Source organism: Oncorhynchus mykiss, chromosome 7 (assembly GCF_057628025.1).
Source record: "Oncorhynchus mykiss isolate SJ-2025 chromosome 7, ASM5762802v1, whole genome shotgun sequence".
In the NCBI taxonomy this organism is placed as follows: domain Eukaryota; kingdom Metazoa; phylum Chordata; class Actinopteri; order Salmoniformes; family Salmonidae; genus Oncorhynchus; species Oncorhynchus mykiss.
Window position 1 is genome coordinate 25,829,266 of NC_143028.1, and position 13,614 is coordinate 25,842,879.

The 13,614-nt window shown below is 39.9% G+C and overlaps 1 protein-coding gene across 1 annotated transcript; it reads left to right on the forward strand.

Annotated features, from left to right (window-relative positions):
* The first annotated feature begins 486 nt into the window (after positions 1-486).
* if2b (Eukaryotic translation initiation factor 2 subunit 2) lies at positions 487-13,011 on the forward strand. Its single transcript, NM_001160702.1, is given in 9 exon segments — positions 487-614; positions 3,690-3,870; positions 3,994-4,094; positions 10,600-10,732; positions 10,846-10,949; positions 11,593-11,741; positions 11,866-11,922; positions 12,122-12,207; positions 12,690-13,011. Coding segments are annotated over 9 exon segments (1,005 nt in total). The 5' UTR covers positions 487-596; the 3' UTR covers positions 12,866-13,011.
* Positions 13,012-13,614: the final 603 nt, after the last annotated feature.

The window sequence follows — 13,614 nt, forward strand, 5'->3', positions numbered from 1 at the left end:
TGTTTCCAGATATAATTATTGCTTTCAGACTCCTGATGCCCAAAATCAAGCAAGTGCCATGATGATATGCTTTGATGCTCTGTCAGACTATTAAGTGAATACAGGCCCAAAATATGGACAACAATGAGCAAAATATTGTTATTTTAAGATCTTGTATAGTCATTGTGTGGAGGTTTCAAATGAAATGTATTTGTTTTCATGGTTGACAACAGAATAAAATGGCTTTATATCATAATGGCAGATCGCTTCCAGTCTCCTGATGGCCAAAATCAAGCAAGATGATGATGTGCTTTGATCCTATGTGAGACTTTAATACATGTCCAAAATAAGGACACCAATGTTCCACCTTCCCAGATGTTGTTGACCTGAGGGTTGTGTCCACTGAACTAAAGTAGGGTGCCGGAGCACAAAAAACTACATATCCCACTAGGCCTTTCCCCTACACCTGGGCATGAAATAAATAACATTTGCGCATGCGCAAACACTACTGCTCGGTAGCTGATGCAAGAAACCCGAAACTGACCAGTGGTTTGGGTGATTAAAACATATACTGCAACGGATTTTCATCGTTATCTGACACAACATAGTCTGGAAACATGTCGGGAGACGACGAGGTAACTAATCCAATTTTACCATTGTAATTCGTGTTTATGAGAAACATAATTATGGCCTACACACGTGTGACAATGAGGCAGCTAGCTAAGGTCTAACGTTAGCCACCCCATGTTATTGCTGGTTAGATAGCTGCTTCATCTCCTTAAAATTGTCAGTAAAACCCTAGACATGTACTGTAGCTAACTATTTGTCATTGTGCGACCGTGTCCGATTGAATGTAGATATTTTGCTGACTGTTGGTGGATGTCAATTCAATACCTATCTAACGGTAGTTTTTGATTGTGTGTTGTGTTAGGTTAGTGCTTCGTCCCTGCTAGCTACGTTACCCAGCTAGTTTGCTTCTTCCCGCAACGAGCCATTTTACAGATGTTTATGCGGAAGCTTCGCAGCCTGGCGTCCTTCATCGACCAAACCTAAACTAACGTTATTCGGGTTCGTCAAAATAACGTTTCCCGTCAACAGAGCCAGAGGCATATCCATTATCTCTAGGAACAATAGTTACGATTCGTTGGGTTGAATGAATGTGTCCTTTGATATCAGATAAGCGTTTGAAACACGTTTTTATCCAGGGTCTCCCATTTTTTTTCCGCCTGTGGGCTGCCATTGTAGTCCATTCTAGACCACACGGTCCAAGAGAGTAAACTACCATGTAAACTTCAACTTCTACAGGCGGAAAATGGGAGACCCTGGATAAATGTTTTAAACGCTTATTTGAAAGCGAAGGCCAAATTAGAGCCCTACCCATGCCCCCGACGTTAAGGCCCTATATCAGGCCCGATTTGCTTCTGCCAAATGTAAGGTCCGGCCCTACTCGAAATCAGAAATAACTTCCTGCGTTAGTAAATCCATTAGCTGTTATTTTCTTTCAGTCATTGCTCCCTACACACAGCCCACCCCTCTCGTGGTAGCTATGAGTGTCTTAAAAAACGGCTTAGCTTTGTTTGCTCTGCGCAGTGAGTAGACATGAGAGAGCTGTTAGCTACTTTTCATCACTCTAAACTAAAGGAACATTATTTTATATGTAAAACAATTCCTCCTGTCTTATATTTGGGCTCCCGAGTGGTGGTCTATGGCACTGCATCTCAGTGCAAGAAGTGTCACTACAGTCCCTGGTTCGAATCCAGGCTGTATCACATCCGGCCATGATTGGGAGTCCCACAGGGCGGCGCACAATTTGCCTAGTGTCATTGTGTTGCCATAATTGTAAATAAGAATGTATTCTTCATCAACTTCCCTAAGTAAAATATATATATATATATTTTTTTTAAAGGCTGAAGCATTTCTGACACCATGTTATGATCTTAGTCAGTTATGTTACTACAGAGCATGAGCAAATGGCTCAGCTTCAAAATGTTAGTGAAGCCCAGCCCGTATCCTAGTTATTGATGTGAAAAAAACAGGCCCTCCCCTAACCCGTAGATATTGTCGGGTTCCGTCAGGCAGCAGAGCTCTAGGGCACGTTCAACTAGAGGTCGGACGATTTCAAGTTTTTATAACAATCTGTAATCAGCCTTTTTGGACACCAATTACATTGCAATCCACGGGGAGACTGCGTGGCAGGCTGATCACCTGTTACGCGAGTGCAGCATCAAAAGGACCTTGTGGCTGCAAGGAGCCAAGGTAAGTTGCTAGCTAGCATTAAACTTATCTTCTAAAAAACAATCAATCTTCAATCACTAGTTAACTACACATAGTTTATGATATTACTAGGTTAACTGCCGTTTCCTGCGTTGCATATAATCAATGCGGTGCCCGTTAATTTATCATCGAATCACAGCCTATTTCAAAACAAAAACGCAATGGCGAAAAAGCACAATCGTGGCACAAGTGTACCTAACCATAAACACCAATGCCTTTCTTAAAATCAACACACAAGTATTTTTTTAACCCTGCATATTTAGTTAAAAAATTCATGTTAGCAGGCAATATTAACAAGGGAAGTTGTCACTTGTCTTGCATTCAGTGCAAGCAGAGTCAGGGTATATGCAACAGTGTGGGCCGCCTGGCTTGTTGCGAACTGTGTTGAGACCATTTCTTCCTAACAAAAAACGTAATTAATTTGCCAGATTTTTACATAATTATTAAGTAACATTGAAGGTTATGCAATGTAACAGCAATATCTAGACTTAAAGTTGACGCCCGTTCAATAAAATACGGAACGGTTCTGTAATTTCACTGAAAGAATAAACGTTTTGTTTTCAAAATGATAGTTTCCGGATTTTACCATATTAGTGACCAAAGGCTTGTATTTCTGTGTGTTTATTATAATTTGATAGAGCAGTCTGACTGAGCGATGGTAGGCAGCAGCAGGCATTAATTCAAACAGCACTTTACTGTGTTTGCCAGCAAGCTCTTAGCAATGCTTGAAGCACAGCGCTGTTTATGACTTCAAGCCTATCAACTCCCGAGATTAGGCTGGCAATACTAGTGCCTATAAGAACATCCAATGGTCAAAAGTATATGAAATATAAATGGTCTAGAGATTGTCGACGCATCAATTATTATAACTACAACCTAAAACTTATCTGGGAATATTGAGAAGTTAAAAGGAACCACCAGCTTTCACATGTTCTGAGCAAGGAACTTAAACGTTAGCTTTTTTACATGGCACATATTGCACTTTTACTTCTCCAACACTGTTTTTGCATTATTTAAACCAAATTTAACATGTTACATAAAATCTATTTAGTCTCCATGAATTATATTAAGTTCAAATAAGTGTTCATTGTTCATTCAGTATTGTTCTAATTGTCATTATTACAAATATATAAACAATATTGGCCGATTTTAATCGGTATCGGCTTTTTTTTGGTCCTCCAATAATCGCTATCGCAGTTGAAAAATCCCAATCGGTCGACCTCTACATTCAACCCAACGAATCATACGTGTTGTTCCTAGAGATATTGGGGTATGCCTCTGTTGACTGGAAAAATTATTTTGGTGTAACCAAATAGATTAGGTTAGTAAACAATCACTCGTTGCGGGACGAAGCAAGTTAGCTATATTTGCAAGATTAATGCTGACACCGTCATAGGGGTCAGCCGTTCATAACACGTTCCGTTTGTGCTTTGCAGATGATATTTGATCCCAACATGTCCAAGAAGAAGAAAAAGAAGAAGAAGCCTTTCATGCTAGACGAAGAAGGAGGGGACGGTGCCAGTGAGGATGCTCCACAGCCAGAAGCAAAGGAGGTGGAGGTGGATGGAGGAGAGGACAGAGAGGTGGACTTTGACGAGGATGACGGAAGGAGGAAAGGTGAGGAAGTAGCAGGGCCCTCAGGTGCCTTAACATAATATAAACTAAAAAGGTGGCTTTGAATGTGTCTGACTTATAAGATCTTTTGTAAGTAAGACTTTTTGATCTTGGTATGTTTGCCAGAAATCTCTGATGACCTGGATGACTTAAACTTCTTCAACCAGAAGAAGAAGAAAAAGAAAAAGCCAAAGACATTTGACAATGATGTAGAGGAGGGAATAAAGGTACGTTTTGGGTTAAGTGCCCAGATAGCTGGCCAGTGGGCCTTACTTAGCGTGTAGAATGTTGACTTTCTTTTAACATGTTTTCATAAGTGTCTATTAAATTATGGAAATGTTTGACTTATCTACAAAATGGATTCCTGTCAACCTTGTAGGCGGTGGATATGTCTCATAGATAGGGATACGATGGATCCTTGCTTTTTGTAGCTTTAATTATACACTGGGTGTGCAAAACCATTAGGATATAGACTGACATGGTAAATCCAGGTAAAAGCTATGATCCTTTATTGATGTCACTTGTTATTAAATCCATCCACTTCAATCAGTGTTGATGAAGGGGGCGAGACAGGTAATAGAAGGGGAAGACAGGTTAAGAAACATTTTAAGCCTTGAGACAATTGAGACATGGAATGTATGTGTGTGCCATTGGGGGTGAATGGGCAGACAAAATATAAGGAGAACCGGTTTGTGTCAGGAACTGAAACGCTGATGGGGTTTTCATGCTCAGTTTCCCATGTGTATCAAGAATGGTCCACCACTAGGCTTGGGCGTAAATAGCCACGGGGTGGTTTTTCAATACCGTTTAAACTTTCAAGTTTTTCAATACATATTAATATTTGCAGAGGTTTAACTAAATACCTGCATTCAACTTGTGTAATGCATTAGGGGATGAAGCACATTGCGTTCTTATTTCACCGGTCACCTTATTTTGCATTTTGAAGCTTACTTAGTTCTCCAGAACAGTTGAGCCAGTCACATGTTTGTAAATAAGACAAGGAGACAAAGCGGGAGCAGGTGAGTCCAGCTGCGTATTGACACGGGTGACGTTTTATATTGAAAGTGACTTATTTTGCTTCAATAGAGTGATCAGGAAGGTGCAACTATACTTTTCCTTCACAGAACGTACATCACTGCAACACATTCAGCTGAAAATGGTTAATTTTCATCAGATGACAACAGAAGTGCAACGCTATTTGACTATGTTTACAAAACGCAGCAAGATTTTTGAACTTTTTCCCTGTGTGAAAAACATAAACTAGGGGTTGTGTTAACGCGTAATTCTAACTTGCTATCTAAGTGGCTGAATTAATAAGGTGACGGGGTATCATATTGTGTTAGCACTCTACTCTATTTGAGAAGTCAAAGACCTTTCGATTAGTTATCTGTACAGCTGCCGCTGCTATCTTGAGGCGGCAGGTCGACTAGTGGTTAGAGCGTTGGGCCAGTTAGCGAAAGGCTGCTAGATCGAGTCCCGGAGCTGACAAGGTAAAAATCTGCCGTTCTGCCCCTGAACAAGGCAGTTAACCCATTGTTCCTAGGCATTTGTTCAATTTGTTCTTAACTAACTCGCCTAGTTAAATAAAATAAAATCTACATTTCCTTGCGTCGCCCCCCCCTCTCTTCGTTCTGGCCCCTCTGCTCCTCTTCTCCGAGCAGAGCAGGCAGGCCTGTTGCTCTAGCGACTCCAGACTCCACACAGACACAGCTCATAGACACAGATGGGGTTAGTTCTAAAAAATATTTGGTTAATGTATATATGTTGTTGGAGAGCCCGTACCGCATGCGTCAATTTTAATACCATGTATTCCGTGGTGAGAGGACAGTATGACGATATGAAAATCTGGATACCGCCGAACCCTATTACCCAACGGACATCCATCCAACTTGACACAACTGTGGGAAGCATTGGCGTCAACATGGGCCAACATCCCTGTTCAATACTTCTGACACCTTGTAGAGTCCAATTGAGGCTGTTCTGAGGACAAAAAGTACCTCAAAATGAGGAAGGTGTTCCTAAAGTTCTTGTACACTCAGTGTACGGTGTATGACTTTCTGTGTTGTGGCTTGACGTGTTAAATTTCTCCTGTGATTGATTTTAGTCATAGGGTTTCTGGAGAGGTCGTTTTTGAGATCAGTGTAGATCCGTACTAAAATATATCTGGGGGTTTGGACATGACAGCCTAATACAGACAGAATCGGTTCTACAAAATATATTCTCAAATGTTATTTTCTCTTGTTACGCTGTGTGCACTGAACAGACATGCTTGATTTTTGATCAAACACCAGTGTTCAGGTGAAGGGAATAAAACATTTTTTATAATGCGCACCTCAGCAGCGCTCAACTCACAGCGGTGTGTAGCCTACTGTAGCTGCTGGCAAAGTCATTCAAAGCCAGTTCTTCTATCACTCAGGATGCATCTTTCCAGTGCTATTATTTTTGTCATGTAATGTTATTAACCTCTCTAGGGTACGTGGGACGTCTGGCCAACATCCAGTGAGGTTACAGAGCGCCAAATTCAATTACAGAAATGCTCATTATAAAAATTCAGAAATCAAAACATATTTTACATAGGTTTAAAGATTAACTTCTTGTTAAACCAACCAGTGTCATATTTATAAAATGCTTTTCGGCGAAAGCATACCTAGCCCAGAACACAGCCCCGTTGACAAATTATTACAAACAGTAACCAGCCAAGCAGAAGCGTTACAAAACTCAGAAAGAGATAAAACTAATCCCTTACCTTTGATGATCTTCATATGGTGGCAATCAGAAGACATTCATTTACTCAATAAATGTTCCTTTTGTTTGATGAAGTCTCTTTATATCCAAAAACCTGTTTTGTTAGCGCATCTTCAGTAATCCACAGGCTCAAAATCAGTCAAAATAATCAGACAAATCCAAATTGTATCCGTAAAGGTCATAGAAACATGTCAAACGATGTTTATATTCAATCCTCAGGTTGTTTTTTAGCCTAAATTATCTATAATATTTCAACCGGACAATAACGTCGTCAATATAAAAGGTAAACAAGAAATGCACATGCGCCTGAAAAAGCTCTGCGACACGTTAGTGTTAGGGTCCACTCGTTCAGACTGGTCTTGCTCCCTCATTTATGAGAATACAAGCCTGAAACGATTTCTAAAGACTGTTGAGATCTAGTGGAAGGCATAGGAACTGCAAATGGAGCCCTAAGTCAATGGATACTGTAATGGCTTTGAAAAGAAAACTAAAAAAAAAAAAAAAAAAAAAAACTTCCTGAATGGATTTCTCAGGTTTTCGCCTGCTAAATCAGTTCTTTTATACTCACACACTATTTTAACAGTTATATGTATATCATATCTTCTGGGCTCGAGTAGCAGGCCATTGAATTTGGGCATGCTTTTCATCCAAAATTCTGAATGCTGCCCCCTACCCTCGAGAGGTTAAAACAAAATCAGACAACCCCGTGGTAGAATAGTTGACCTATTTACATAGTTGGCTTGTGTTCTATGCCAGATAATATTCCTCTCAATGCACATTGAAGAGCCGAGATCAATAGGAGGGAAACGTGCATTGACTGCTTGTCAGAATACATAACAATTCTAATTCAATCGTGGGAAAAAAACGTTTGAAAGCCGTTTTGGCCTTTGCAACAAAAAAAAAAGGACGATCCCTGTTTTACATTGCTATCACATTCATTTCTGTACTCATTCAATTGTGCGTGGAGTCTTTTTTTCAAATGCAGTTTTAGAACCAGAGTTTCAAGCATGGTTTAGGCACAGCTGAGCAACAGAGCTCTTGAGGTGCAATGACATTTTTGTAATAGAGACATAAATTATTCAACCAAATTATATATTTTTTTATTAGACAATAATGATAATTCATAATAACAATCAGGATGTTGTCCAAAGGGGCAAGCCACTATGCTTCATCAGTTGGGCTTCAGGTGATAATGCTTATTGCTAATAGCACATCTGATAATATGCACCATGCATAGGCTATGCAGTGCATTCCACATTTTGCTACGTTACAGCCGTATTCTAAAATTGTTTTTTTTATCCCCTCAACACACAATACCCCATAATGACATAGCAAAAACATGTTTTTTTGCAAATGTATTCAAAATAAACATGTACGTACAGTGGCGAAAGTATGCGAACCCTTTAGAAATACTTGAATTTCTGCATAAATTGGTCATGAAATTTGATCTGATCTTCATCTTGGTCACAAGACAAACGGTCTGCTTAAACTAATAACACAAACAATGATATGTTTTCATGTCTTTATTGAACACACTGTGTAAACATTCACAGTGCAGGGTGGGAAAAGTATGTGAACCCTTTGATTTAATAACTGGTTGACCCTCCTTTGGCAGCAATAACCTCAACCAAATGTTTTCTGTGGTATCAGATCAGTCATGCCACAGCATCTCAATCAGGTTGAGGTCAGGACTCTGACTGGGCCACTCCAGAAGGAATATGTTCTTCTGTTGATGATTTTCTAATGTGTTTTGGGTCGTTGTCCTTTTGTATCACCCAACTTCTGTTGAGCTTCAATTGGCAGACAGCCTAACATTCTCCTGCAAAATGTCTTGTTAACTTGGGAATTCATTTTGTGCTGTTTTTTTTTCACAGTGTTGTGTGTGTTCCTTCCAAACAACTCAACTGTAGTTTCATCTGTCCACAGAATATTTTGCCAGTAGCGCTTGGGAACATCCAGTTGCACTTTTGCTAACTTCAGACGTGCAGCAATGTTTTTTGGACAGAATTGGCTTCTTCCGTGGTGTACTCCCATGAACACCATTCTTGTTTAGTGTGTTACATATTGTAGACTCGTCAGAGATGTTAGCATGTTCCAGAGATTTCTGTAAGTCTTTATCTGGCACTCTAGGATTCTTAACCTTATTGAGCATTCTGTGCTGTGCTCTTGCAGCCATCTTTGCAGGACGGCCACTTTCTAGGGAGAGTAGCAACAGTGCTGACATCAAGGTCTTATGTCTTCTGAGATCTCTTTTGTTTAAGGCATGGTTCACATCAGGCAATGCTTCTTGTGAATAGCAAGCTCAAATTTTGTGATTGTTTCTTATTGGGCAATGCAGCTCTAACCAACATCTCTAATCTCATTGATTGGACTCCAGGTTAGCTGACTCCTGACTCCAATTAGCTTTTGGAGAAGTCATTAGCCTAGGAGTTCACTTACTTTTTCCAACCTACACTGAATATTTAAATTATGTATTCAATATAGGCAAGAAATACAATGATTTGTGTTATTAGTTTAAGCACAGTCTTGTTATGACTTAGATGAAGATCATATCAAATTTGTTGACCAATTTATCCAGAAATCCAGGTAATTCCAAAGGGTTCACATAATTTCTTTCCAGTAAGTATTCAGACCTTTTACTCAGTACTTTGTTGAAGCACTTTTGGCAGTGATTACAGCCTTGAGTCTTGGGTATGACGCTACAAGCTTGCCTCACCTGTATTTGGGGAGTTTCTCCCATTCTTCTCTGTAGATCCTCTCAAGCTCTGTCAGGTTGGATGGGGAGTGTCGCTGCACAGTTATTTTCAGGTCTGTCCAGAGATGTCTGAGGCTTTAGGTGCCTTTTGGGTAACTCCAAGCGGGATGTCATGTGCCTTTTACTGAGGAGTGGCTTCTGTCTGGCCATCTACCATGAATGCCATATTGGTGGGAGTGCTGCAGAGATGGTTGTCCTTCTGGAAGGTTCTCCCATCTCCACAGAGGAACTTTAGATCTGTCAGTAACCATTGGGTTCTTGATCACCTTCCTGGACATGGCCCTTCTCCCCCAATTGCTCAGTTTGGCCTGGGCGGCCAGCTCAAGGAAGAGTCCAAACTTCTTCCATTTAAGAATGATGGAGGCCACTGTGTTCTTGGGGACTTTCAATGCTCCAAACTTTGTTTTTAGTACCCTTCCCCAGATCTGTGCCTCAACACAATCCTGTCTCGGAGGTCTATGGACAATTTATTCGACCTCATGGCTTGGTGTTTTTCTCTGACATGCACTGTCAACTGTGGGACCTTTTTATAGACAGGTGTGTGCCTTTCCAAATCATGCCCAATCATTTGAATTTACCACAAGTGGACTCTAATAAAGTTGTAGAAACATCTCAAGAATGATCAATGAAAACAGGATGCACCTGAGCTCAATTTAGAGTCTCATAGCAAAGGGTCTGAATGTAATTTAAGATATAATTTGTCAACATTTCTAAAAACCTGCTTTCGCTTTGTCATTTTGGGGCGTTCTTTGTAGATTGAGGAAATGGTTGTATTTTATCCATTTTAGAATAAGGCTGTAAAGTAACAATGTGGACGAAGTCATGGGGTTTGACATTTTTAAAAGTATGTTATTGGGCCCATTTCTGGAGGTGGAAATTATATTTTAGTGTGTGTCAGCATAATTTTGTCATTCATTTTAGAGTAAATGTCCTTTTAAAAAGTCACCGGAACTGAGCTCAGTGCTATATAAAAATGTTCCTGGAAGGACCCCCTAAGCAAGGAGATTGGAGTTGGTCAAACTCTGTTTAATACATGTACAAAATGATCCTCTGTCCCTGAAAGTATGATGCGCATGACTTTCTTTACATGAATGTGGGGGTTAACGTGGCCCCTTACAATCGATCTGAGATGGACTTGAGTTTCGATCATGGGATTATTAAATTTTTTTTTTATTAACCCCTGCGTTTAGTATGTATTCAGTTGACTTTATACTATAACTGTCCATACACAGGAGCTGAAAATTGAGACCGAGCCCTCTGAAACCAACGGAGAGGGCGACTTGATGTTAGAACTAGGAAAAAAGAAAAGGAAGTCCAAGGCTGTGAATTTCGACATGGATGACGACATGGAAATCAAAGATGACGGTGAGTGTACTGAATTCACAGGCTGGATAAATGTTGTAAGCCATAAAATGTTAAATTAATGCAACCAGCATTCAAACTGACTTTTGGCCTTTCTCATGCCTTGTGGTTTAAAGCCCAGGAAGACGACGATGGAAAGAACATTGACGACATCACGTTCAGCAGCACACAGTTGGGCCCTGCGTGGGCGGGCTCAGAGAGAGACTACACATATGACGAGGTACAATCTGAGTCAGTAGGTCAAGATACTTCCCTTAAAGCTGCAATATGTAACTTTTTGGGCGACCTGACCAAACTAACATAGAAATGTGAGTTATAGATCTGTCACTAATTGAAAGCAAGTCTAAGAAGCTGTAGATCTGGTCTGTGTGTGCTAATTCTATGCTTACCGTTCTTAAGTGTAGTTTCAGGTCTATCTTTCGGTTTTGTACACCAGCTTCAAACAGTTAAATACAATATTTTGGGTTATTGAAAATATATTTCACAGCGGTTTAGATGGTACAATTATTCTCTACACTGCTACATTGCTTGTTTTGTGACATAAATTGAAATTTGGCAAATTATTAGAATTTTAGCAACCAGGAAATGGCAGTGTGATTTCTGCATATTGTACATTTTAAAATAAAAATAAAAAACGATTTTAGAGGAATATTACACAAGTATATTACACTAGGCATTTTCATCACAGAGACCTAAGCTGTACGACAAGATGTCAGGTCATCATGACCTTAAATAAAGGAATGTTTAGTTACATCTTCATTAGAAAATTATTGGTCAAATCCTATTGAAGCCAATGTCTTTCAGTGGTGTTTCCCAAGTATTTCATTCTACATACCAGGCTGATTCATCTCCCTCTCTTGTAGCTGCTGAACCGTGTCTTTCAAATCATGCGGGAGAAGAATCCTGACATGGTGGCTGGGGAGAAGAGGAAGTTTGTCATGAAGCCTCCCCAGGTGGTCCGAGTAGGCACCAAGAAGTCATCCTTTGTCAACTTCACCGACATCTGCAAACTGTGAGAATACCATGAGATGCGCTGTTGAAGTTTTTAGAGATGTTGAGGTTTAATGACTTAGTCTCCCTTGTTGAATCACATTATTTTGCGTCATTAGTGCCCTTACTGTAATTTTTCTTGACAGGTTGCATCGGCAGCCAAAACATCTCCTGGCCTTCTTGTTGGCTGAGCTTGGAACAAGGTAAGGTTTTTGTCAGCAAGTGAAGGAAAGCATTTATCTGCTACGTTAAACATATATATATTTTTTATATAAAAAAATATATATATATGTTTAACGTAGCAGATAAATGCTTTCCTTCACTTGCTGACCAAAATATATTAGAAAATGAATGTGTATGGAGGATATGAATTTATGACTGAAACTATTTTTATTGCAACAGTGGCTCTATAGACGGAACTAATCAGCTCATCATCAAAGGAAGATTCCAGCAGAAACAAATAGAGAATGTCTTACGAAGATATATTAGTAAGTGCTCGTGTTGACAATTGTCCTACCTTTGTATGCATCTCTGAACTCGTGATTTAATTCTGATTTCAGTTAATCACTGCAAATGAGAGGATGACGACAATCTAATGTACTTAACATTTTTTTGTTTAATTAAAATGATAGGGGTCCGACTTTGCAATTTGCTAGCCATGTTCACAACAAGACTTGCTTGGTTGTGAGCTGTTCCTCTAGGATTTAGCGAGGGTGATATGTAATTTTTTGCAAAATATACAATTCCGTACATACTGTTCGAGGGTTTGCAAATTTTACCAGTTACGGCGCTATTTCCACAACAGTTAAATCAGTGCAATATTATCGCATAAAACTGATTTATCACCGCAGTACAAAAAGCCAGTTAGCAATTTCAACCAATCACCTGACATTCACAGCATAATATGGTTAAATCAAACCAGATGCCAACAATTTCCAATCTCATCCAAGTTTTTCTATCCCCTTTTTAGAGGAGTATGTGACGTGCCATACATGTCGCTCCCCCGACACTATCCTCCAGAAGGACACACGACTCTACTTCCTACAGTGCGAGACCTGCCACTCCCGCTGTTCCGTCGCCAGCATCAAGGCAGGTTTCCAGGCAGTCACAGGCAAGAGGGCTCAGCTCCGCGCCAAAGCCAATTAAAACCACCACCGCTGCCCCCTCTCCCCATCTGTGCTCTGTTTCTCTCTCAGAAGCGGAGTGGACAGGATGGGGCAGGCTGGACGCTTTTATGGACTGTCTGTGGATTTGTTACCTATTGTAAAGAAATGAATAAATCGTATACCATCTGGGTGATCAGACGCAGTCTATATTTCCTAATTCCACTATCCATCACTATGGTGGACCAGGGTAATTTAATTGAATATAATGTAATTTAATATATGAGCATTGTTTATTCGAATCTACTAGATAAATCCATTATTTTGTTCAGACCATCTCTCTTGTGCATCAGGTTCTTAGCTTCCAAAAGTATGAATTCAGAGTCCATATTAGGGTATGTTCAAACAGACAAACTTATGTGGGATAATTTGCTTTTGGGGGGGGGGGGGGGGGGGTACAATTGTGTTGCACTGTCAGAAAAGTTTCTAATACAGTTGAAGTGGGAAGTTTACATACACCTTAGCCAAATACATTTAAACTCAGTTTTTCACATCTCCTGACATTTAATCCTAGTGAAAATTCCCTGTCTTAGGTGAGCTAGGATCAACTTTATTTTAAGAATGTGAAATGTCAGAATAGTAGATTTTCTTTCAGCTTTTATTTATTTCTATTTCACATTCCCAATGGGTCAGAAGTTTACATACACTCAATTTGTATTTGGTAGCATTGCCTTGGGTCAAACGTTTCGGGTAGCCTTCCACAAGCTTCCCACAATAAGTTGGGTGAATTTT